The sequence below is a fragment of the Phragmites australis genome, chromosome 10, assembly GCF_958298935.1.
Source record: "Phragmites australis chromosome 10, lpPhrAust1.1, whole genome shotgun sequence".
NCBI classification, from domain to species: Eukaryota; Viridiplantae; Streptophyta; class Magnoliopsida; order Poales; family Poaceae; genus Phragmites; species Phragmites australis.
The window spans coordinates 18,264,371-18,286,666 of NC_084930.1; the positions used below are offsets into that span (position 1 = coordinate 18,264,371).

At 49.4% G+C, this 22,296-nt stretch overlaps 1 protein-coding gene across 1 annotated transcript; it reads right to left on the minus strand.

Annotated features, from left to right (window-relative positions):
- Positions 1 to 17,664: 17,664 nt before the first annotated feature.
- On the minus strand, positions 17,665 to 18,552 carry LOC133930139 (uncharacterized). Its single transcript, XM_062376829.1, has one exon. It carries the CDS (start codon positions 18,550 to 18,552, stop codon positions 17,665 to 17,667), a length of 888 nt encoding a protein of 295 aa, XP_062232813.1.
- Positions 18,553 to 22,296: the final 3,744 nt, after the last annotated feature.

The window sequence follows — 22,296 nt, forward strand, 5'->3', positions numbered from 1 at the left end:
CCCAAAAGCCATGGTGCTTGGTCGGTCGCCTATTGCGGTGCCGAGCTGCCAAGGTGTTAGGCCGGTTCTTGCTTGCCGGGATGTCAGGATGGCTCCCACCTACATCGGCATTAAATGCTTGTCATTTCCTTGTAGGTAGAGTACGGCTGGCGGGTCCCTCTTGCTGATCTTTTTTCCAATCTTGATGACTCACTCCTCAAGCTTCACGAAGCCTACCCAAGCTCCAAGAGGCTGGGGCTCTGGGAGGTTGGATCTCTGGGAGACTGGGGCTCTGCCGAAGCCTGGAGGTCCAAAAGGCCTTCAAGGACCTGGGGTCCATACGCACAAGCTCGCTAGGCTAGGGGCCATCAAGGGTCCTTAATGACAACCCCCAACAAGTACAATCCAACAACGCTTCCATTCTTGTAAACTATTCGGTGGGTTGCAAATAGAACTAGAAAAACTTGACATGACATTAATGGTGCTACTGCAGTCCTCTAAATGATCATTTTGTGGCACAATAAAAGAAGGTTTTATATTTGAACAGATATAAACTTGATGTACCATATGTTCTAATTTATCATTGTATTTGCCAATAATATGAAAAATATTCTGTGACAAGAATGGCAAATCAGAATTATGTTTTAATTTCTCCTCTAAACTATTCGGATCATAAAGAACATCAAATTCAATATAACCTAAAGTATTTAGAGAAGATAGCAATTTCAACTCTTCTTGCTCACTAACAATGCATTAAACATGTTTAATTTCTGAACTACTATTCATTTGTATAACATAATTAACACATTCATGCACAAGTCGTGGTTGCGATATAAGTGAAGTATTACCATATGACTCTTTGTTGTCACAAGGAACAACAAGAAAACCATCTTTTGACAAAGATAAATCAACAATTTGGTCCGTTAATGCTTGCTCTACATGGGTTTGAGGCAATTTCAGCACATCAAAATAATCCTCATCTTGTGTGAGTGTATCACCCTTTTCATTACCTTTGTTCTCTTTCTTAGCTGATATAGGTGTATTAGCATTTGTACCTTTTTGTAACATGCATGGTGCAACAAATATCTCCTCTTTCTCCTTGTTCTTCTTCTCTTCATCCATCATTTTGTTGATTTTGTTATCCTTCATCTTACCGCTATTGTTGAACCACTGAATGTGGTATGAGTAAGGATGTATTCTTGTTGGCAAGGCAAGCTTCTTGATCAAATATGAACTTACCAAGTTGTTGTAGTTTTGTTCATCAATAATACTCGAACACGGTAATCCTTCTATGAGGAACATCTAAAATAAATTGTGGTATTGTAGCTGTTCTACTTGCTCCATTTGAGTGCTTAACACTAGCTGCACAATGAGGGTCCTATAATTTTTCGTGGCAGCAGCACTAAACACTTCCTTGTTGTGGATATCCATCTATTGTTCGTCCTCATCACCTGTATGGTTAGCTTTAAGAGCATATTCATCCTCAACATCACTAGTACTTACATATACACCATCTTCTGTTGCAATGTATGCTCGCTGACTTGGGTAATCCTTCATGACGTGGCCCATTTCCTTATATCGGTGGCAAATAATCCCGATTGAACGGCCTGTAGAAGCAACCAAAGAAGAGCTCTTGGATGGAGCCTTCACACTAGCAAATTTGCTTACCTCAGGAGCATGTGCCGGTGTCAAAGGTGTTGCTGAACGCACTCTACTCAAGAAGGAGCAGCAGACGATGTAGCTGAACATGACGCTATTTTGACTTGTTCTCGTGTTGATTTTGAAGTAGTCGAGCTCCTAAAATTGTTCTTTGGCCTCTGTTGCCTTCCCTGCAACTCTTTTTCTATCGAACATGCAAGCCAGAACAATCTAGGAACACTATCGTATTATTTGCAATCAACTATGTTCTAAATTTCATGCCTTAACCCTCCATAAAAGCATGCCATTGTAGCCTCTTGATCCTAAATAATATCACAACGCAACATACGAATTTGTAGCTTCTGATAATGATCTTCTACAAATCTCTCACCTTGGTTTAAGCACTGTAATTTCTTACACAAATCATGTTTAAAAGAGGGTGAAACAAATCTGTTACACATAGCAACTTTTAAAACATTCCATGTAGTATGCACTAATTCGTCGATGCATAGTCTATTCCACTAGATGATTGCAAAGTCTTCAAATTCACTAATAGCTTACCTAACTCTATGCACTTCAGGAACCAAATAAGCATTAAACTTCTTTTACCATCATCTCTCAATCTAAATACTTTTTAGTATCATAAGCGCTCACAAAAGATGGTATAGTAAACTTAACCTTAGCAAATGGGTCATCGGTAACACGTGCGTTATGTTGCTGAAATGATTACCTCTGATACCTTGACGATTGAAGTTCAATCGATTCCGTTATCGTGCATCAAAGGCGTCTTGTTCTTGCCTCAAAATTTCATCATCCATGACGGACTCCTCTTGCTCATGGGCTGCACCATGAGGATCCACACGCCCATTGTTCCGTGGCTAATTAGCCAACATTTCAAAGCGTGTACCGAGCATTGCAATACTATTATTAAATCATCGCAATGTAGTATTTTTCTCTGCAAGCTTCTTATCATTGTCATCATTAATAGCTTGGTGGTGCTCATCCAACACTATTGTGAGTTCTTCCCTCAAAATACACTCTTGTGCATCCGATGCTTCATCTGTCATGCATAGTAGCAAACAGGAGACAACAAATATATATTATCCCTATCGACTACTAGGTGGTGGAGGTGAAGGTGGAGTCACACAGTCTCAAAAGTCTTACCACGCTCTTGCAAGTGTTTTTACCAATCACAGCAGTTGGAACAACTAGTGGCTGGTTCATGATACCTTATCGGGTGTGAGCGAGGTAGTTGCAAGGACCGAACTATTCTGATCAAGAGAAGGTGTAGTTTGGACATGCAATATTTAGTAGCAAGAAATGATAATTAATGAAATTAGATTAGCAAAGTTGAATAAAAATCCACAGTAATCGTCACAGTTACTGACTAATTTAGCTAGTCAACCTAAATTGAAGTGCAATAATTTATATATTGCAAAAGCTGAATAAAACATTACCTTTTGATTATTTGCTTTGATACCAGTTGATGAGCAAACACTACATGCCCGAAATTTGTCCCAATATTTCATGGTACAAATAGCCAATAGTGAATAATCAAGTCACTTGGATTTTAGAACACAAGATAGTAAGCAAATAGCAGGGTAAGATAGTAGTAGAATGATTTCTGTCTCACGGCTAGAAGTGATCACACACAACCACAATGATATCTTGACACCATAGATTGAACAAAGAATATAATATCTTCAATGGGCAAAACCAGCACCAAGAAATATAATAGATGAATCTCATATTCTCCAGGCAATAACCATCATATGTTAAACTTTTCCTCGACAAGAACTGAAGTAATGATCGAACAATAGCGGAATTGATAGATGAGTTCAGCTTACAGAATTGCAAACCAAACCCTAGATAAGACTCTCCACCTGTGCGCTAAGGAAGGCCACAATTAGAGAGAAGAGGAATTCCCTCGGGAAGTCCAATACGCGCCCAGGCAAGAACTCGCTTGATCATGACCTTCTCACAATCTTCAAGATCGATAGGAAACCTCGACAAAGATACGATTAAACTCAATATGATCTTCCATGGGATAGCACCCTAGGAATATAAGACTCGCATGCCTCCCCTACTCGGACTCCAACTCGACACCACGACTCAGACTCGACCGAAGTATAGGCCGGACTCAAACATCTCAAGACCGACTCATAATAGAAACATGCAGACTTCTTTACATGATAGACTTGACCAGACCAAACCTGGACCCAACACAACTCAAAATACAAACCAACTAGTACTCAACTAGGGAATACAACAATCCTGCTAGAGTACAACAAAATAAATAAGTCGGCTGAACTAAGGTCATTAGTATTAATAACTATGTCATGATAATTTCAGAATCCTTTTAGGATTTGTTGACTTGAACGTCCAGAAATCACCTTGGCAGCTCGTCCTTGATCTCCACCTGCGTAGAGTCGATAAACACATATTTTCTTAGCTTGTTCCTCTCCTCTCTTGAGCAGATTAATTCCCATGAACATTTTCTTGGGCCAAGTATTAGCAGCTATGTTGTTCTCTCCCTTCTTGCATTGCTTCTCAAAATTAGGGAAAGAACCAAACTGAATAGGCTTAATTTGCAAAACATTACCTTTTGAAATATATAAATCATTGCACTTCAATTCTGGTTGACTAGATGAAATGAGTTGAGGAGTCATGCGCTCATCATCAAAAGTTGGGGCTTGTTTTGGGGGCTTGTAGCAGACTACGGGCAATGTATGGATCTTTAAAGCTTTTTCACTCTTCACTCGTGCCACAAAGACTGAAGGCGCATAGAGGTCATGATTACGTGATCTATGCTAATCATGCCACCTTCAATGGTCTGATGTAGTAGATGATTTTGGTTGCAACGAATCATCCGTAAAACTGATCCAACTCGAGAAAAAAGCAGCTTCCTTTGCCATTCATAATGGTGACATGATTGCTGGGTTTATTTCCTTTTTCTTTGTGTTTGTGTGCTATTTTTGTTTTCTTTTTTTATTGTTAGAAGCAAGCCTGAATTCCATTGAAAAATATTAAAACTCAGCTCAAAAAAATCAAGCCTGAATTAAACACATCGGAACATTGGGATTTTCCATAATTTTTTGGAGTTGTGATGTGTCATGCAAAATTCACGTGGAACAGATCTTAAGGGAAAAAAGCTGTAGCAGACCCGTACATTCCAAATAAGCCATTAGAGATTTGTTCTTAATCGCATGTCTTACAACTTAGGGCCTTAAATATTAGACCAAGCAGATGCTAGTGTCACTTTCCAGTCTATCAGAGTCGATCGTTGTACACTCCAAGACAAGCAGTACTCTGGAACTCAAAACAGAGTGTCACAAACTTACAATGTCGTACCGAAAATAACAGTATACGTTGAGAGCTGAGACATAAAAGCATCGCCCATGTGCCGAAGCCTGATGGAGAGATATACTACCAGTTGAGTTGTAGCAGGATGCAGGAATGATTGTCCGGGATAGAACAGTGATGAGGGAAAGGAAAAGAAAAGGAGTAATAATAATCTCTTTACTGATTCTGACATCTTTGTTTCCGGCTCCTTATCAATTTCTGGGCCCATGCGTTGCATGCCAGCACAGTAAGTACACACAGTGTATCACAATGCCCCAGAGGAAGGCCAGCCATGCCCCATGCCCTGCAGCCCGCCAGGGACCAGGGCGAGAGATATCTACTATACCAGTAGTAGTATCGTGAATTCGTGATGGCTCTGAAGATTACTACCACCGCGGGGCAAAGGAATCGTGGGGCGTTCACAGTTGCGTAGGAGTGGTAGTACTTGGGGACCATTTGCGATTGGTAAGAATAAAATGGGCACGGTGAGTGATCATTGATCAATACGCCGCGAGCTGGGGTGGCAATGTGTGGAGTACTCTTCGACTGAATTTCTGGGTCACGGGAAAACCCCCTCACTTTGTCCGTTTGTATTGCAGGCATGTTGCCGTCGAGAACTGCTGTTTAGACTTGCATGTCAAAACTTGAGGCTCATGAAATTCATTGGTTTCTGGCTGAGTTCGGGCCGAAACAGCAGCCGACGCCTACAATATGGATACGAGCTTTTATCGCTCTATTGTTCGTCGGCAGCTAGGTTGCGTGGCCGTCCAGGTTTGATTACATTGGCCATCATTTTAAATTTTAGTACAAGCTCAGGACCATGATTGAAGAACTGTCCCTACTATTTGCTCGTGTGTGTAGTGATGCCTGTAATAATGAGATTAATTCCCATCCGCGACCTTGCATGACTGCTATGATGATAATCCAACACTACCGCGACAAACAAACGCATCCATCAGGTCCACCTAGTGAGTGTGGTGGTCACAGGGATCCGGAGGAGGATGGGGCAGCACAATGATGATCTCCAGATACTGCAGCCAAAACACATACACAGAGGCTACTACGAACCCTGTGCTTAATTTACTACTACCCACCAAGTCGCTAGTCCCCCACACCACGCAAAAACAACCCAAACCGAAGAAAGGAGCCCTGTCGCTGGACGGACGCGGCTTGGTTTTGGGAGGGAGGCCACGGCACGGACGGGCCATCGCCTCGTGCCTAGCCGGCCACTCCTGCCTCTGTGCAAGGATGGTGCTGCTAAGCCAGGCCCGGGATCCTTTCCTCATCTGTACACCAGACGATCCTTTTACTTCCTACTGCTCCTTCACCAGCAGCTGCGTCTGCGACGAGAGGGATTGAGCCGTTGACGAGATGGCTAAGCCAAATCACCGTTTCAGTCACCGGTCTACAGTGTACAAGCTAAGCCAATTGAATGAAAGCATTCAAGTATATAATAATTTAGCAAATGAACCTCATGTTTTCTCAGGTCAAATCGTTTCACGAGATGCAAAATACAAGTAAAAATGATTTCGAGAAACTAGATGTTCAATTCAATATTGCTGCTTGCTGGAATTTTGAAGCCGATGTGTTAAAGGAGAACGGAGAAGTTCCATTTGGGGCCTGGCCCTTGGGGAAGAATTGGAAAGAAAGGGGCAAGAGAGAAGAGGAAAAAAAAAAAACTTAGCAGAAGGTGGAAGACAGGGGTTAAGCACATCTGCACATGTTTTTTGTGCTGTGAGGGAGAAGGCCAACAAAGTCAAAAAGTATGGGCGTATGGCAGCCTTGGGAACATAATCATATGTCAAGAATTATATATACATATGATACATGCATTATATCTAGTACAAATGAAAGATTTAGAATCTAGAGGAGCTATATAGATGATGACATGAAAAATTCTCACAAGAGATTTAAAAAGGGTCTTAAAACTTTTTGATGCATGGGGGAGCCATGGCCCGTGGTCCCCAGTTGCCTTCATCACTTACGGTGGATCCACGGTAGAAAAAGAAGAGGCTCAAGCCCTCCTACCCCACCTTTTCCGGCGCACTTAGAAGCTTCTAAAGCCCTCCACCTCTCTCAATGAAAGGAGGAGAAAAATAGAAGAAAAAAGAGAAAGAGCCTCTACTTAGCGGCACTAGATCCGCACCGCCAGGTGATTGGAGCAGCAGTTATCTTTGCAGCTCCACGTGGCCTGGTGGAAACCGAGAGTGCCGTAGTCCTGCTGCAGGCAGCCTGAGGCCAGAGTGCGCTTTTGCGAATTACACCATCGTCCGTTTCAATTACTGATGATTTGCTGCCAGATTTTGCATGGGCCGATGGGCGTGTACTTCCTCATCCCAATCATGCCCCTTTGCCCCGTAGCTAGATGCGACTTATGGGTGGCCAGAATTCAGCAAGCGGTTCTTTACTGGCTTACAATGGAAATCGGCATGACCTCTTGGGGTTATTATTGAGGTAGTAATTGTTGTATAAAGTGCGAGAGCATGGATACAATCCCATATATAAAGATACAGATGCATGACAGCACAAATAGATTAAACATGATCTTGAATGAAAGTGACAACATCACAATATCATGCTTAATACACTAACAGATCAACTGATTGCTAGTACAGATAGGATAGCTCTCAGACACTTTACCGCAGCTGACCCTAGGACACTGAGATCCTGCTCCCTGACTGTTACATGAACAAATCATCGACTGGGCATATATCTAAGTTCTCATTTAGTTTTCAGAACCAGAACATAACTCTCTAGAATTAAATCATCATGAAAGGTGCTGCTGCCCCAGAAGAGAGTATACAAATTTTTAACTGAGAAGCCAAAGTCACTCCAGTAATAGAGATAAACCAACCAACATATAGCAAAACAAGTAATGACAGTAACCGAGAAGCTATAGCACCTGCAGTATCAAGAATCGAAATTAGTAATCACACTCGGAGCTAGCAATAGCAACCATCCAGGGATCAAAAGACTGGCAGCCCACAATAAGATCAACTCGACATGATTTTCAGTGTACAAACACAGAACAGGTAGCACAAGTTGATCTCCAGGGCTACCAAAACAATTGAAAGGCTAGAGAGATTTCTTTGTACTTTGAATAATATGCTTGTCGGAGGGTGAACTCCTGAAGCAGGGATCCGGAGGGACCCCCTTTGAGATTCGGCCGGGAGGATGATTCTGAATCTGTTTTGCGGGAGAAATAAATGGCGTAGAGGCGATGGCAGATGGAATGGAATGATCGGATGTAGAATGCAGTAAATGCACTGGAGCTTTTTAGACAGGTTCGGACCGCACTGAGCGTAATACCCTACTCCTATGTGGATGCTATAAATGCACTAAGAATGTCTCTCAGGGATGTTGCTAGTTACAAGAATGTTTGTCTATCTTAGAGCTTCGGGCTCCTTGTTCTTCGGTGATCTCAGCTTTTGTGCTAGTCCAAGAGTGTTCCGTCGATCCTCGATCCGGATCCGGATCCTCTTTCCGTGTCCACCGGCTCCTCTTAAATACTCGCCGGCGGTAGTGTGCCCAGAAAGGGAGGGCACGAGGTCCAAGGCGCCATAAATGGAAAGCAACCATCATGGGCTACTGCGCGAAGTGACGGGGGGTTGAAAACGCGCTCCCGCCCGGTCTCGGTTGTCATGATGTCGTTCTGCAACGGGTGCCGCGGAGAGGTCCCACCGGGCAGCCACTGAACGGCCCAACGTGCCCGCTCGGTCTTGTACGCCTGACACAACAGGGCAGCAGGCGGGGCACCTTGGGCCTCGCGATGTTATCCCGAGGCGCGCCGGATGATGCGGGATGGGACCCGTGCATTAAATGTCCCCACGCCCTCCTGCCAGAATGTGGCAGGGACTAACACCGAACGTTACAGGAGCAGTTGGAAGTGACAGGCCATGCGCCCTCTTAAATGAGGAACCGGGCCTTTCACTGGTTGACACCTCACCGCTGGACCTTTGTGGGGGGTCACCGGTGAAGGACTTCTTAGGCCGTTGCGGAACCGAGTGCTCGGGGGTCACTGTTCACAGCCCCGAGCACTCTCACCCGGATATACCCTTTCTTGGTCCTCGAGGAACCGAGTGCTCGGGGGGCCACTGTTCACGGTCCCGAGCATTCTCTCCCGGAATTGACTGTTCAGGTCCTCGGGTAACCGAGCGCTCGGGGGCCGCTGTTCACGGCCCCGAGCACTCTCTCCTGGAACTAACTTCCTTGGGGCCTCGGGGTACTCAGGTGCTCGGGGGCCACTGTTCACGGCCCCGAGCACCCTCTCCCGGGACTTAGTCTTCTCGTACCCCGCGGAGATGATCCCCGCGGGAGGGCGCCACGTGGCAAACTGCTAATCTGGCCTCGGGACTCGGGGACCCCTGGTTCCTGTGTTACCGACAGCAGCCCCCGGGCCCATTGGCAGGCGATGGCCCAGAGACTGCGGATGGGGCGCTCGTCTTCATCGAGGCCGAACCCAGCACCGACGCCACGTGGCGTGTTCTTAGGCATGGGCCTCTCTAGCCCAGGCTTCTGGTACGGCCCAGCGGGGAGCCGAACGGACATGCGTCAGCCGATCCCCGAGGCGTGTGATAACGAGGCAGGCGGCGCGCGATAATGAGGCAGGCGGCGCGCGTGGCAACCACGCAGATCGAGGGTAGTGCGCCTGACAACTGCTGACAACAGCGCAGACCGAGGGAGATTCGCCTGGCGCTCACGCCGGTCGAGGAAATTCGTCTCGTCGAGCGCACCGCGGTAGGCATCGTTTGAAATCCCTATGATATAAAAGGAGGAGGGGAGCGAACTGTTGCCCCTTTACGCCATTTTCGCAATCAAGCCTTCTTGCCTTCTTCTTCTTCCTTGCGCTCTAGAGCTTTCGCCCTCCCTTAGGCCAGCAGCGCACTCTCTTCCCCCCACCGTTCCAACACACTCCCCACCCTGAAACAATGCCGAGGGCAGGAAGCAGCCGCCGTGACAAGGGGCCCGACAGCATACTGCCGGAGTCGAGGATTGTCAACGAAGAGGGGGTGGACAAGGTCCTCAAGTTGATGGTGCCTGAAGGCCAGCGGGAGGCCTCGGTGGTGAGGTCGGCGAGCTTCCCGCCCGTCACGGACTGGCCGAAACGCATCGTCGTATTCGTCCCCTTCGTGACGGCCGGGCTGGTGCCGCCATTCTTGACATTCTTCCTCCAAGTCTTGGACACGTTCGGCATCCAACTGGCGCACCTGAGTCCGAACTTCGCACATTTCTGCGAGATGTTCGTCGGAGTGCCGCCGTCAGTGGCGCTGTTCCGCCACTTCTTCGTGCTGCGGCCGGCCGAGAAGAAGAGGGGTTCCTCCACCGCGGATGTCACCAGCTACGGGATGACTTGGCAGAGCTGTACATCCCCCAGGTGCTGCGGAGCAAGTGGGACGACTGGCAGCGCGACTGGGTCTACGTCGACGTCAGCCCCCACGACCGCCTCACGTTGCCAGAGGTGGTGGAGGAGCCCCAGAGGTCGATATGGGAGGCGGCTCTAGCGGAGGACGAGCGGATGCGGCCAGTCCTGAACCGCATCAACTACCTGTGCCAGGCGGGACTAACGTCGATGATGGTGGTGGCGGACTACCTGCGCCACCGCCTGGCGCCCCTGCAGGAGCGGGTCCACCCCAGCTGAATGTACACAGGCTCCCAGGACATCACCAGGACCCGGATCGACGAGGACGGCGATTTGGATGAGGCGGCACTGGCGGGCCTGCTCCGGGTGGTGACCGGCGTGGAAGACCTGACTCGGGCAGTGCTTCCCCAGGAGCAGTTGGTGCTCTGTGCGAACCCGGGCCGGGTGGCGCTTCAGGCGAAGCTGGCCGAGTTCGACGCCCAGGGTCTGGTCGACCTGCTAGGGCACCGGAACTCCGGGACTATCCAGATCCCTGGGGTAGACGAGGAGACCGACGGCGCGCGGAGGACCGGCGGCGGGATCACCGCAAGTGGCAGGCCGCAGGCGAGCAGCAGGGAGGCCGCGGGCGGTAGGCCGCAGGCCGGCCGTGGGGCGGCCGCAGGCCGGCCGTGGGGCTGCCGCAGGCATCAGCCATCAGGCCAGCGGAAGAGGCGCCGCCGGCGGCGGAGCGGAGGCCCTGCGGGACAAGGGAAAGTGCCCCCGGACGTTCGTGCCTCAACCGTCGTCGTAGTCGTCGCCTCCACGGCAGTGGCCGTCGGTGGGTGGTGCGAAGGAGGGAGGCCGGGGCAGCCAGTCGTCCAGCGCGGAATCCGCGACGGAGGTGAGGTCCAAGTCGCGGGAGTCCGAAGACCAAGGCCAGCGCGGTGGGTCTACAGCGAGTGCCCAAGCCGGCCCGCCGCCAGAGACAGGCTCTGCGACGGAGGTGAGGTCCAGGGCGTAGGAGCCCGGAGACCAAGGCCAGTGCGGTAGGTCTACAGCGAGTCTCCAAGTCGGCCCGCCGCCGGAGACGGGCTCCACGATGGCCCCTCAGCGGCCTGAGGGACAGAGCCCCCCATCGAAGAGGAGGAGGGCAGACTCTGGGCCGAAGCCGCAGGGCCCGGAGTTCAAGATCGCAGAGTCCCGGTGGCAATACCACAGACCAAAGTCAGCGTGAGTATTCTTCTTTTCCCTAGCGCATTTCGCCCGGAGTAAGTCAGGGGACTAACCTGTGTTTGCTTTCAGGCCGCCCAAAGATGCCACCGAAGACCAAAGGCAACCGAAAGCGCCAAGTCCGGCTCCCGCCCTCGAGCCGAGAGCGCCTGAGCTGAGCGCGACGATCGAGCCGGAGCCGCAGGGGCCGCCGTGCCCTGAGCCAAGGGCAGCGGCCACGCCCGAGCAGCCGGCGTCGGCTGAGCCCGCCCTGAGCACTTCGAGGGCGGGGCAATGGCTGTGGTGAGGGCGGTGCCGACGTGGCAGCAATCGAGGACCCTGAGCACCTCTACAGGGAGGGCTCGCAGGGGACCCAGTGCTCGACCGTCGTCCAACCAGGCCGCAGAACCCCTCCCGGACGTGCTAGGAAGCGCCCGGGAGGTGATCGAGCGGCTCGAGGTAGACCGCGCTGCCCTCGTCGAGGAGAGGGGGCGTTTGGAGGAGGTCAGCCAACTTTTGGATGCTTGCATCGCCTCGGCCTACGCAAATCATGAGAGGGAGAAGCGCATGATGGCCGAGGAGCGGGAGGCCCTAGAGGAGCTGCGCGAGTAGGCCGTCGCCGCGTAGGAGGAAGCCACCCGCTTAGGGGAGATATCGCGGTGGCGGGCCGCGGAGCTGCTCGCCAGGGAGCGGCTGGTGCGTGCTTGGGAGGAGGCCATCATGCTGTGCGAGAAGGCTGTGGAGGCCTCCCGGGCAGACTTAGCCCGCCGGAACGACGAGGTCGAGCAGAGTCGCGCCGAAGTCCTCCGTCGGGAGGAGGAGGTGGTGGTCCGCGAGACTGACGTCGAGATCACGGTGACGGCTCAGGACGCCCGGGAGGAGCAGCTTACCCTGCACGAGGAGGAGGTTGCCACGGCATTGGCGGCCCTAACTGCTCGGGAGGAGCAGGCCACCAAATGGGAGGCCGAGCTGGCCGCCCGGGAGCGCGTCCTTACTGCCCTTGCCGAGCAGGTGAAGCGGGGCCAAGCCCCAGTGACTAGCGGCGTCCCGACTAGCGCGACCGAGGGGATTAGCCTCGAGGAGCGGCTCCAGATCGCGAAGGATGAGCTCGAGACCGTCGTCGTCGAGTGGGCCAACGTCAAGCTAATGATGCGGGACATTCTTCAGCAAGTACGGAGGTCCGTGAGGGTGGCCAAGCTCGGGCGAGTCAACATGGGCGAGATGGGGATGGATCAAGAGACCATCGGCCACATCGCCCTCGGCTTCGAGGAGATCAGCCGGCGACTGAAAGCTCTTCCCCGGGTTGTGCAGGAGTTAGCCTCCCGGGGAGGGTGCGCTCTGGCCCAAGCGGTGGCCGACCACGTCCTGGCCTGTTACCGGAGCCGGGACCCCAACTTCTCGCTGGAGCCAGCCTTGCAGGGAGTGGTCGAGGCTGAGGAAGGGGCCGCCCGGGAGGCTGCCCGGGGCATCGCAGCCGAGGTGGCGGCTTGCTTCACGCAGGAGCCGCTGCTGGTACCAAGCAGTGGCAGCAGCAACGAAGACTCCTCGCAGCCTCCAGAGCCCGCCGACCTAGATTAGCTTTTGTTTTTTGTTTTTTTACTTGTTGTGAATATAGGAGTGATCCCTCCGAATAGCTCTTCTTTTTTGAATATAATGGAAGCCTTTCTTTGGGATCGCAACTCCAATGTTGTCTTGATGCTTGATGAAGTCTTTTCTCTTTTCACTTGATGTCCCGAGGAGTACTTAGCCGGACCGAGCCCGACCTTCCCCCCCCCCCCCCCGAGAATGAAGTCACCCCGACCACTCATCGTCCGAGTAGTGAGGCCTCTCCTCACGTTCAGCCCCGAGCCCTCGCGAGTCCGCAGCGGCTAAGTGAAGAGACAAAGGTACGAACTTTCTTGCTCGGGAGATAGGTCGATCCAGCACGGAGCACGCCACAACCAGTGAACGCTTTTCCACTTTGCGACCACTCAAACAAGCATACCGGAGACACGTGCGGGCGGAAATACGACCAAGAGTCCCCACGATTTGGTGGTGTTCAGGCTAGGACGGACGGGATCGAGCACCAACAGCCCGCCCCTAGGGTCTAGGCTCCCGACCGCTCTTTGCTCAAGCGGTAGGATTACCCGAGAACCCCAGAGGCTCGGTAGTGCCCGGGGTACTGCCAAGCGGGCCGAACACCACGACCACTATAAGGGACTTCGGTCAGACATTGCCGTTCGTACGGTACACCTGTCTACTGTCCATTCTATCATTCCGAAAAAAGCGAGCACATGGGCAGGGTTTTGTGCGCGAGGAGAGCATCTCGCCGAACAGATTAGAATACGAGGGTCCCGAGGATAGCTCAGGAACAATAGATTGCTGGATAAGTAAGAATGTAAATTCGTATGACTTTAGCCACTCACCGGTTAGCTGTCAGCCTTTCGGCCGACCGATCCAGGAGGGGTATGCGCTCCGAGCTCGGGGTGCCCGAGAACTTGGTTCCTTCGGTCGGAGTGCCCGAGCACTGGAAAGCATGAGGGAGAGCCAAGGGCCAGGCGGTCCCGACCACTCGTGCCCGAGCGGTAGGACTACCCGAGGACCCCCTAGGCTTGAGCAGCGGCCTGGGCACTGAGGCCCTTGCGGTCGAGCTGCTTTTATTCTCGGTTGTTGATCTGTAGCTTAAGAAAATAGGAAAAGATTCTTTGTTTGGTGAGCTCTGTTAGTGCAAGATTGGGTGACTTACATGCCTGTCGGAGGGTAAACTCCTAAAGCAGGAATCCGGAGGGACCCCCTTTGAGATTCGGCCGGGGGGATGATTCTGAATCTATTTTGTGGGAGAAATAAATGGGCATAGATGCGATGACAGATGGAATGGAATGATCAGATGCAGAATGCAGTAAATGCACTGGAGGTTTTTAAACAGGTTCGGGCCACACTGAGTGTAATACACTACTCCTGTGTGGATGCTATAAATGCACTGAGAATGTCTCTCAGGGATGTTGCTGGTTACAAGAATGTTTGTCTATCCTAGAGCTTCAGGCTCCTTGTTCTTCGGTGATCTCAGCTTCTGTGCTAGTCCAAGAGTGTTCCGTCGATCCTCGATCCGGATCCGGATCCTCTTTCCGTGTCCACCAGCTCCTCTTAAATACTCGCCAGCGGTAGTGTGCTCAAAAAGGGAGGGTACGAGGTCCAAGGCGCCATAAATGGAAAGCAACCATCATAGGCTACTGCGCAAAGTGACGGGGGGTTGAAAACACGCTCCCACCTGGTCGCGGAGAGGGTCCACTGGGTAGCCACTGAACGGCCCGGCATGCCCGCTCGGTCTTGTATGCCTGACACAGTAGGGCGGCAGGCGGGGCACCTTGGGTCTCGCGATGTTATCCTGAGGCGCGCCGAATGACACGGGATGGGACCCATGCATGAAATGTCCCCACACCCTCCTGCCAAAATGTGGCAGGGACTGACACCGAGCGTGACAGGAACAGTTGGAAGTGACAGGCTACGCACCCTCTTAAATGCGGCACCGGGCCTTTCACTGGTTTACACCTTACCGCTGGACCTTTGTGGGAGCCACCGGCGAAGGACTTCTTAGGCCGTTGGGGAACCGAGTGCTCGGGAGTCACTGTTCACAGCCCCAAGCACTCTCTCCCGAATATGCCCTTTCTTGATCCTCGAGGAACCGAGTGCTCAGGGGGCCACTGTTCGCGGTCCCGAGCACTCTCTCCCAAAACTGACTGTTCAGGTCCTCGGGGAACCGAGCGCTCGGGGGCTGCTATTCACGGCCCCGAGCACTCTCTCCCGGAACTAACTTCCTTGGGTCCTCGGGGTACTCGGGTGCTCGGGGGCCACTGTTCACGGCCCCGAGAACCCTCTCCCGGGACTTAGTCTTCTCGTACCCCGCAGAGATGATCCCCGCGGGAGGGCGCCACGTGGCAAACTGCTGATCTGGCCTCGGGACTCGGGGACCCCTGGTTCCTGTGTCACCGACAATGCCCAACCACAGATCATGTATTCATCATCGAGTGTCATAGTACAAGCAACCAGACAGCTCGGATCAGAGAGGGGAAAATACTCACAAAGTACCCGCTAGAAAGAATTGATGACAGAAACTAGGCACGGCACATCGGCTGGTGACCCAGAAAACCTATCACCCGGCGTTGCCTGTAGAGAGAGGAGATCGGAAATACAAAGCCAACCGTACTGCGTCAGCACATACGGGCGAGCCTCAGCTATGCAGCTCTGGCCACCAACACCACCTCCTTTCTGGCTCCCTGTACACTGTCAAGCATGAGATGAACTCGGTTCCAACCTGCCGGTGCCAACCAAAAAGAAAGACAAAAGGGAAAACTTGATGTGAATCAAATCCTTTTTCACCAGGAAGAGAGGAGTGAATCAAGGGGAAAGCTACACGTAGGAACACAGCTGAGGGAAAATCACCTCCGAAACGTGTGCACTCCCCTCCAATCGAGCGGCCTCCTGGACGAATCTGGCATCCAATCGCATCTCCAGCCGTGCCCAGAGCCCCCACGAACTAGCGAGAGACTCGGACCCAGCCGGTTTTCTACCGCCACCGCACAGAGCTCGCTCAGGCATCTCATCCTTCTATGGAGTTTTCTCCTTGAACCCTAGCAGTCGACAGCTCATATATGAGCAACCACAAGCCTGGGCCAAACAATAGGAAAGACAACCCAGCCAACTACTAGGATTCAGCCCACAAAGGGATTTTCTTCACATTAAAATTCCAAGATATACAACATTCCCCACCAAATTTGTTGTTGGAAATACTGGTTTTACATACAGGTTTTAAGTAACATGTACCTTTCGGGTTTGAATATACTACTGAGCTACACAAACTTCAGCTCACACAGGTAGAGGAGGACAGAACCTTGATCCTCCACCTTGGTGTGCGGACCTCCATTCATATAGCACCCTGTACGTGGCTGCCTTGCTTTCAACTCTTATGGTCATTCAGTTCTTTGCCTCTTGCTTCTCCTAAATTCAGGAACCATGTTAATGACACTCTGAGTTGCAAGGTCATCAACTAAAAGATCATGGGTACCTACTTCCTTTTCTCACACAGGAAAGATGTGCTCAAAGAATGTCGCATCCCGAGACTCCATTGTCAAGTTGACGGCAATGTCTGAGGCCTCAGAATGGACCATTAGGAATCTATAGGTGGTATTCTAGTGTGCATACCTTAGGAAGACACAATCAACAGCCTTTGGTCTTAATTTCCTTTTCTTTGGTAAGGGAATATGTACTTTAGCTAGACAACCCCAAGTGCGAAGAAAGGACAGATTCAGTTTTCTCCCCTTCCATCCTTCATAAGGGGTTATCTCACAATTTCGAGGAGTGACCCTGTTCAGGACATAGTTAACTATGAGAATAGCCTCACCCCACCATGAGTTAGTCATACCAGAACTTTGTAATAGGGCGTTAACCAAGTCACAAATAGTTCGGTTCTTTCTCTCGGCTACTCCGTTGGCTTGTGGTGAGTATGGTGGCATAAATTCATGGATTATGCCACTTTCTTCACAGAACTCGGAGAAATCCCTAGGAATATATTCCCCACCTCTGTCAGACCTCAGTCTCTTTATTGTCTTCCCAAGCTGGTTTTGCACCTTAGCCTTATAGATCTTGAAGTATTCTAATGTTTCATCCTTTGTTCTAAGCAAAAAATGTAGTAGAACCTAGTAACATCATCTATAAGAGTAAAGAAGTATATTTTGCCACCCTTACTTAATATTCCATTCATCTCACACAGATCAGAATGGATCAGCTCAAGTGGAGAGGTGCTTCTCCCCTCGACCGAGTGAAATGGTTTGCGGGGTTGCTTTGCTTGCACACACACCTCACACATCTGGCTCTTGTCATAATTATATGAAGGAATAAGATCCATCTTGCTCAAACGCACAAGTGCTTCATTATTAACATGACACTAGCGAGAATGTCATATATCAATGTTCTTATTAGAATATGCAGAGTAGAAAATGTTTGCAAAACTATCAAGAATAGAAATGCGGAACGTGCCTCCGCAATCATAGCCTTTTCCTACAAACGACCCACACCTGGTCAACACTACATTATTTGACTCGAAGACTAATTTTATTCCTTGCTAGCATAGCATTGATCCACTGAGTAGATTCTGGGTCATGGCAGGCACGAACAACACATCCTTAAGGACAAGATTCTTGCCGAAAGTCAGCTTGAAGCTCACTTATCCTACTCCGCGTACTACTACTGAGACCCCGTTCCCCATCAATACGGATCCACCATCTGCGCCCCACAAGTCGAGTCACCTTTGCCAGTTTCATAGCATTAGCCTTCAGTCCTGTGAATCCAGGCCTGGTCTTCCCTTTCTTCACATTCCTCCTAGGCTTGTTCTTGTGCTCGACAAGGTTAGCTTGAGCAGGCGCCTTCACCCCACCATAGTCTGCCTTGGACTTCTCCTCGACATTTATAATAGCAATGAGATCATTAAGAGTCAATCGCTGCTTTAAGTGCCGACGTACAGTGACAAAGTCATGCCAAGAAGTAGGCAATTTGGCAAGGATGGCATTAACCTGAAGATTCTCAGGGAGGACACATCCATACTGGCCTAAGTCTCGCATGATCAGCTGCAACTCATGGATTTGTTCCATGACTGATCTGGCATCTCCCATTCGAAAGTTCAGGTAACTGGCCACCATGAAGGACTCATTGCTGTTGTCGCTTTTAGCATACTTGTCATTCAGCTCCGACCACACCTTTCGTGCTTCTCTGAGCCCCACGTAGATGTCGAAGAGCCTGTTCGATAGGACAGCCAAGAGGCGTGCTTGGGCTGAGGCATTAGTCTTCTCCCAACGGGCCCTTAACGTGTTGAGACGCGTTCTTTCGACCACGTCTTGCATAGCTTCCCCCAAAGGGGCAGGCGGATCTTCGGTGAGGACCCAGAAAAGTCCAAGCCCCATCAACCATAGCCTCATCCAGACCTGCAAGCGCTTAAAGCCAGTCCCATCAAAATTCTCAGGTTTAATCGAGTCCAAGGACGACAGTGGTAGGCCAGAGGAACTAGAATTAGCCATCTCAGAAGCTATAGGTTTTCTGGATTGTTGTATAAAGTGTGATAAAAGAGCATGGATACAATCCCATATATAAAGATACAGATGCATGATAGCACAAATAGATTAAAAATGATCTTGAATGAAAGTGACAACATCACAATAACAAAGACATCATATATCATGTTTAATACACTAACTAATCAATTGATTGCTAGTACAGATCGAATAGCTCTCGGTCACTCTACTACAGCTGGCCCCAGGACACTGAGATCCTGCTCCCTAGCTGTTACATGAACAAATCATCGACTGGGCATATATCTAAGTTCTCATCTAGTTTTTAGAACCTGAACATAACTCTCAAATCATCATGGAAGGTGCTGCTGCCCCAAAAGAGAGTATACAAATTTTTAACTGAGAAGCCAAAGTTACTCCAGTAACAGAGATAAACCAACCAGCATATAGCAAAACAAGTAATAACAGTAACTGAGAAGCTATAGCAGCTGCAGTATCAATAATCGAAATTAGTAATCACACTCGGAGCTAGCAGCAGCAACCATCCAGGGATCAAAAGACTGGCAGCCCACAATAAGATCAACTCGACAAGATTTTCAGTGTACAGACACAGAACAGATAAGCACAAGTTGATCTCCAGGGCTACCAAAAAAACCAAAAGGCTACAGAGATTTTAGGACTAAGCTATTGTACTTAGAACAATATGCGCAACCTCACATCATCGAGTATCATAGTACAAGCAACCAGACAGCTTAGATCAGAGGGGGGAAATACTCACAAAGTAGCCACTGGAAAGTATTGATGACAGAGGCTAGGCAGGACACACCGGCTGTTGACCCAGAAAACCTACCACCCGCCATTGCTAGCGGAGAGAGGAGATACAAAGCGAACCGTACTGCGTTGGCACATACGGGCGAGCCTCAGCTATGCAGCTCTGACCGCCAACACCACCTCCTTTCCGGCTCCCAGTACACCATCAAGCATGAGATGATCTTGGCTCCAACTTGCTGATGCCAACCGAAAAGAAAGACATAAGGGAAAACTTGATGTGAATCAAATCCTTTTTCACCTCGTCATCACCAAGAGCTAGAAGGTTTCCATCTATAAAGATGCTCTCGCTCATCTCCTGATCACCTGCACACTCAAAAATAGAACTAGCATAGGGGGTTGACTCATCAAAAGTCTCATCACATGATTCCATGATGGTGTTAGTGTCAAGATTGTAAACCTTGTAATCATGACTAAGAAGATAATACCCCAAGAAATGCCATCGGAAGAACACAACTCAAACTTGTCAAGATTGCCACGCTTTAGAATGAAGCAACGCCAATCAAAAATTCTCAAATGTGAAACCTTCAGCTTCCTCCCAAAACGCAACTCATAAGAAGATGAAGCACAAGAAAATCAGATTGGAAATATAGCATGATGTGCTAATGGACTCAGCCCAAAACCTCCTAGGAGTCCTATGCTCATCAAGCATCATCCTAGCCATCTCCACCAAAGTGCAATTCTTCCTCTCAACCCCGCCATTCTACTAAGGAACGTGTGGGGCAGAAAACTGATGCTCAATGCCATGCTCAAGATAGAAAGTATCAGAGATAGTTCTTGAACAATCTCAAAGCTAAGCTCCAAAAGTATGAGAACACTTCATCCTAACTCACAAGAAAGAAAACCCAAGAGTAGCGAGAGAAATCATCAACAATGACAAGAACATACCACTTCCCACCCGCTAAATGAACTCGAGAAGGACCAACAATGTCCATATGAAGAAATTCTCCCAATCGTTCAGTTATTACCAGATTGACTGGTGGGTGGAAGACATCAATCATTTTTCCATGCCAACAAGGAGCACAAACAAGATTCTTCTCAAACTTGAGGTTAGGCAATCCACGGATCAAGCCTAGGGCACTCAAACGAGTAAGTAGATCAAAGCTCATGTGCCCTAGTCTCTTATGTCACATCCAAAGATTAGAAGAAGGATGAGCAATGAACAACGAGAAGAACCAAGAGACTCAGAAAATCAGCTCCAATAACTCTCCCAACTCGAGAAATCATGCAAATTAAAGCACTAGAAGAATCAAGAACTTGAAAAGTATCACGTTTGGAATGCACTTCCAAGTCATCATCCAACAACTGAGATACAGAGAGAAGGTTGTATTCCAGATGCTCCACCAAAGTTACATCCTTGAGAGTGAAACTCTCATTCACCTTTACCATATCTTTGGCTTTCACCCTTCCTTTCTGATCAACCTCGAATGTGATGTACTCGTGTCACTTCACGGGAGTGAGGCTGGAGAATCATGATGAATCTCCAATCATATGGCACAAACAACCAGAGTCAATAAGCCACTTGTTCTCTAGGCCTTTGCCTGCCACCTACATATGAGAAGAATAATAGGTGGATGACTCAGTACTGGGGTTAGTCAAAAACCTCTTGGGAATCTAGTACTGGGTTATCCACCCTGAAGTGGTAAAAGCAGGTGCAGGTAAAACAGGTCTAGTACACTGAGGGAGAGTACCACAATGAGGAAAATGTGGTCCACCAAAGCGCTGAGACTCAAAATCTCTTATACATAAAACCATATGAGTCATGGCAAAATCCACGCTATGAAACACCTCTAGCAGGAGACTAAAAAGCACTGGGGACTCAGGAGTGGAAATGAGGAAAAGGCCCATGTACACCAATAAAGGGGCGATACATGTCCCGAGTACTTCACTCCCGCTCACGCCGCTCATCTCTACTACGACGAAAGAAAAATCCAACCAAGTAACCCTCTCTTTTGCAGTAGGTGCACTGGTAGCATCTCTCGCGAACTCGCCTGCCAGTCACTCGGGGCTCTATCATCTTAGGCTATGGAGCTCTCTTGGGTTGTGGTGCAGGTTTCTTTTTTGTGGGTTAAGGAATGGGTTTCTTGATGGGTTGTGTTGTCACATTGTTTTTGGACTTCTCAGCTTCTAGGGTAGTAGGTGTGGTGAACACAGTCTTACTCCCCCCACTGTAAGCCATTGTCTCAAAACCCAACCCAAGTGCTAAACCCACCTTGTCAGCACATATGGTCTTCACCAAGATCAAATTCATTTTTCCTTTGCCCTCTAAGCATTTCTCCACCAGAGAAAGGAGGTGCTCATTCTCAGTCAAAAGCTTTTGAGCTTGCCCTCTAACCCAGCTGAGTTTGTCCTGAATGATGGTATAGGTGGAACAATTTAGCTGCATATCCTTAGAACTCCCAGCACTCTCCTCTAGCTCCTTCAAGCGCTTGTCTTTAAGTTCAACATCTTTTACAAGCAAAAGGCAATTCTTACAAACACCTAAAAGAGTAGACCTAGACTCCTTCTTAAGGAGCTTCTTCTCAAAACTCTCAAGCCAACTGACGACTTGAGCATGCACATTACGAAGATCGGCAAGTTCAGCCATTACAATTAGGCAGCTCTCACACTCCTCAACATCGGACCTAGACCTAAGGAATGAAAGTTTAGTAGATACAGACTCATACTTAGGCCTAAGATCCTTCAACTCACACACAACTCTCTTGAATAACCTATCCTGGCTAACAAGAGCATCATTCAAGGTATCAACTTGGATGACAAGCTAGTCGTAGGAAGGCAATACCTCGAAAGGATCTAGCTCAGGGTTGCTGTCGTTGTTGTTGTTGTCTACCATGGAGCAGAGGCCGGTGAAGTCCTTGGCCTTCTTCTTATTCTCTGCTTGCGGTTCATCCTCCTCCGAGCTCCCCTCCTGGCTAGAAGAGGTGT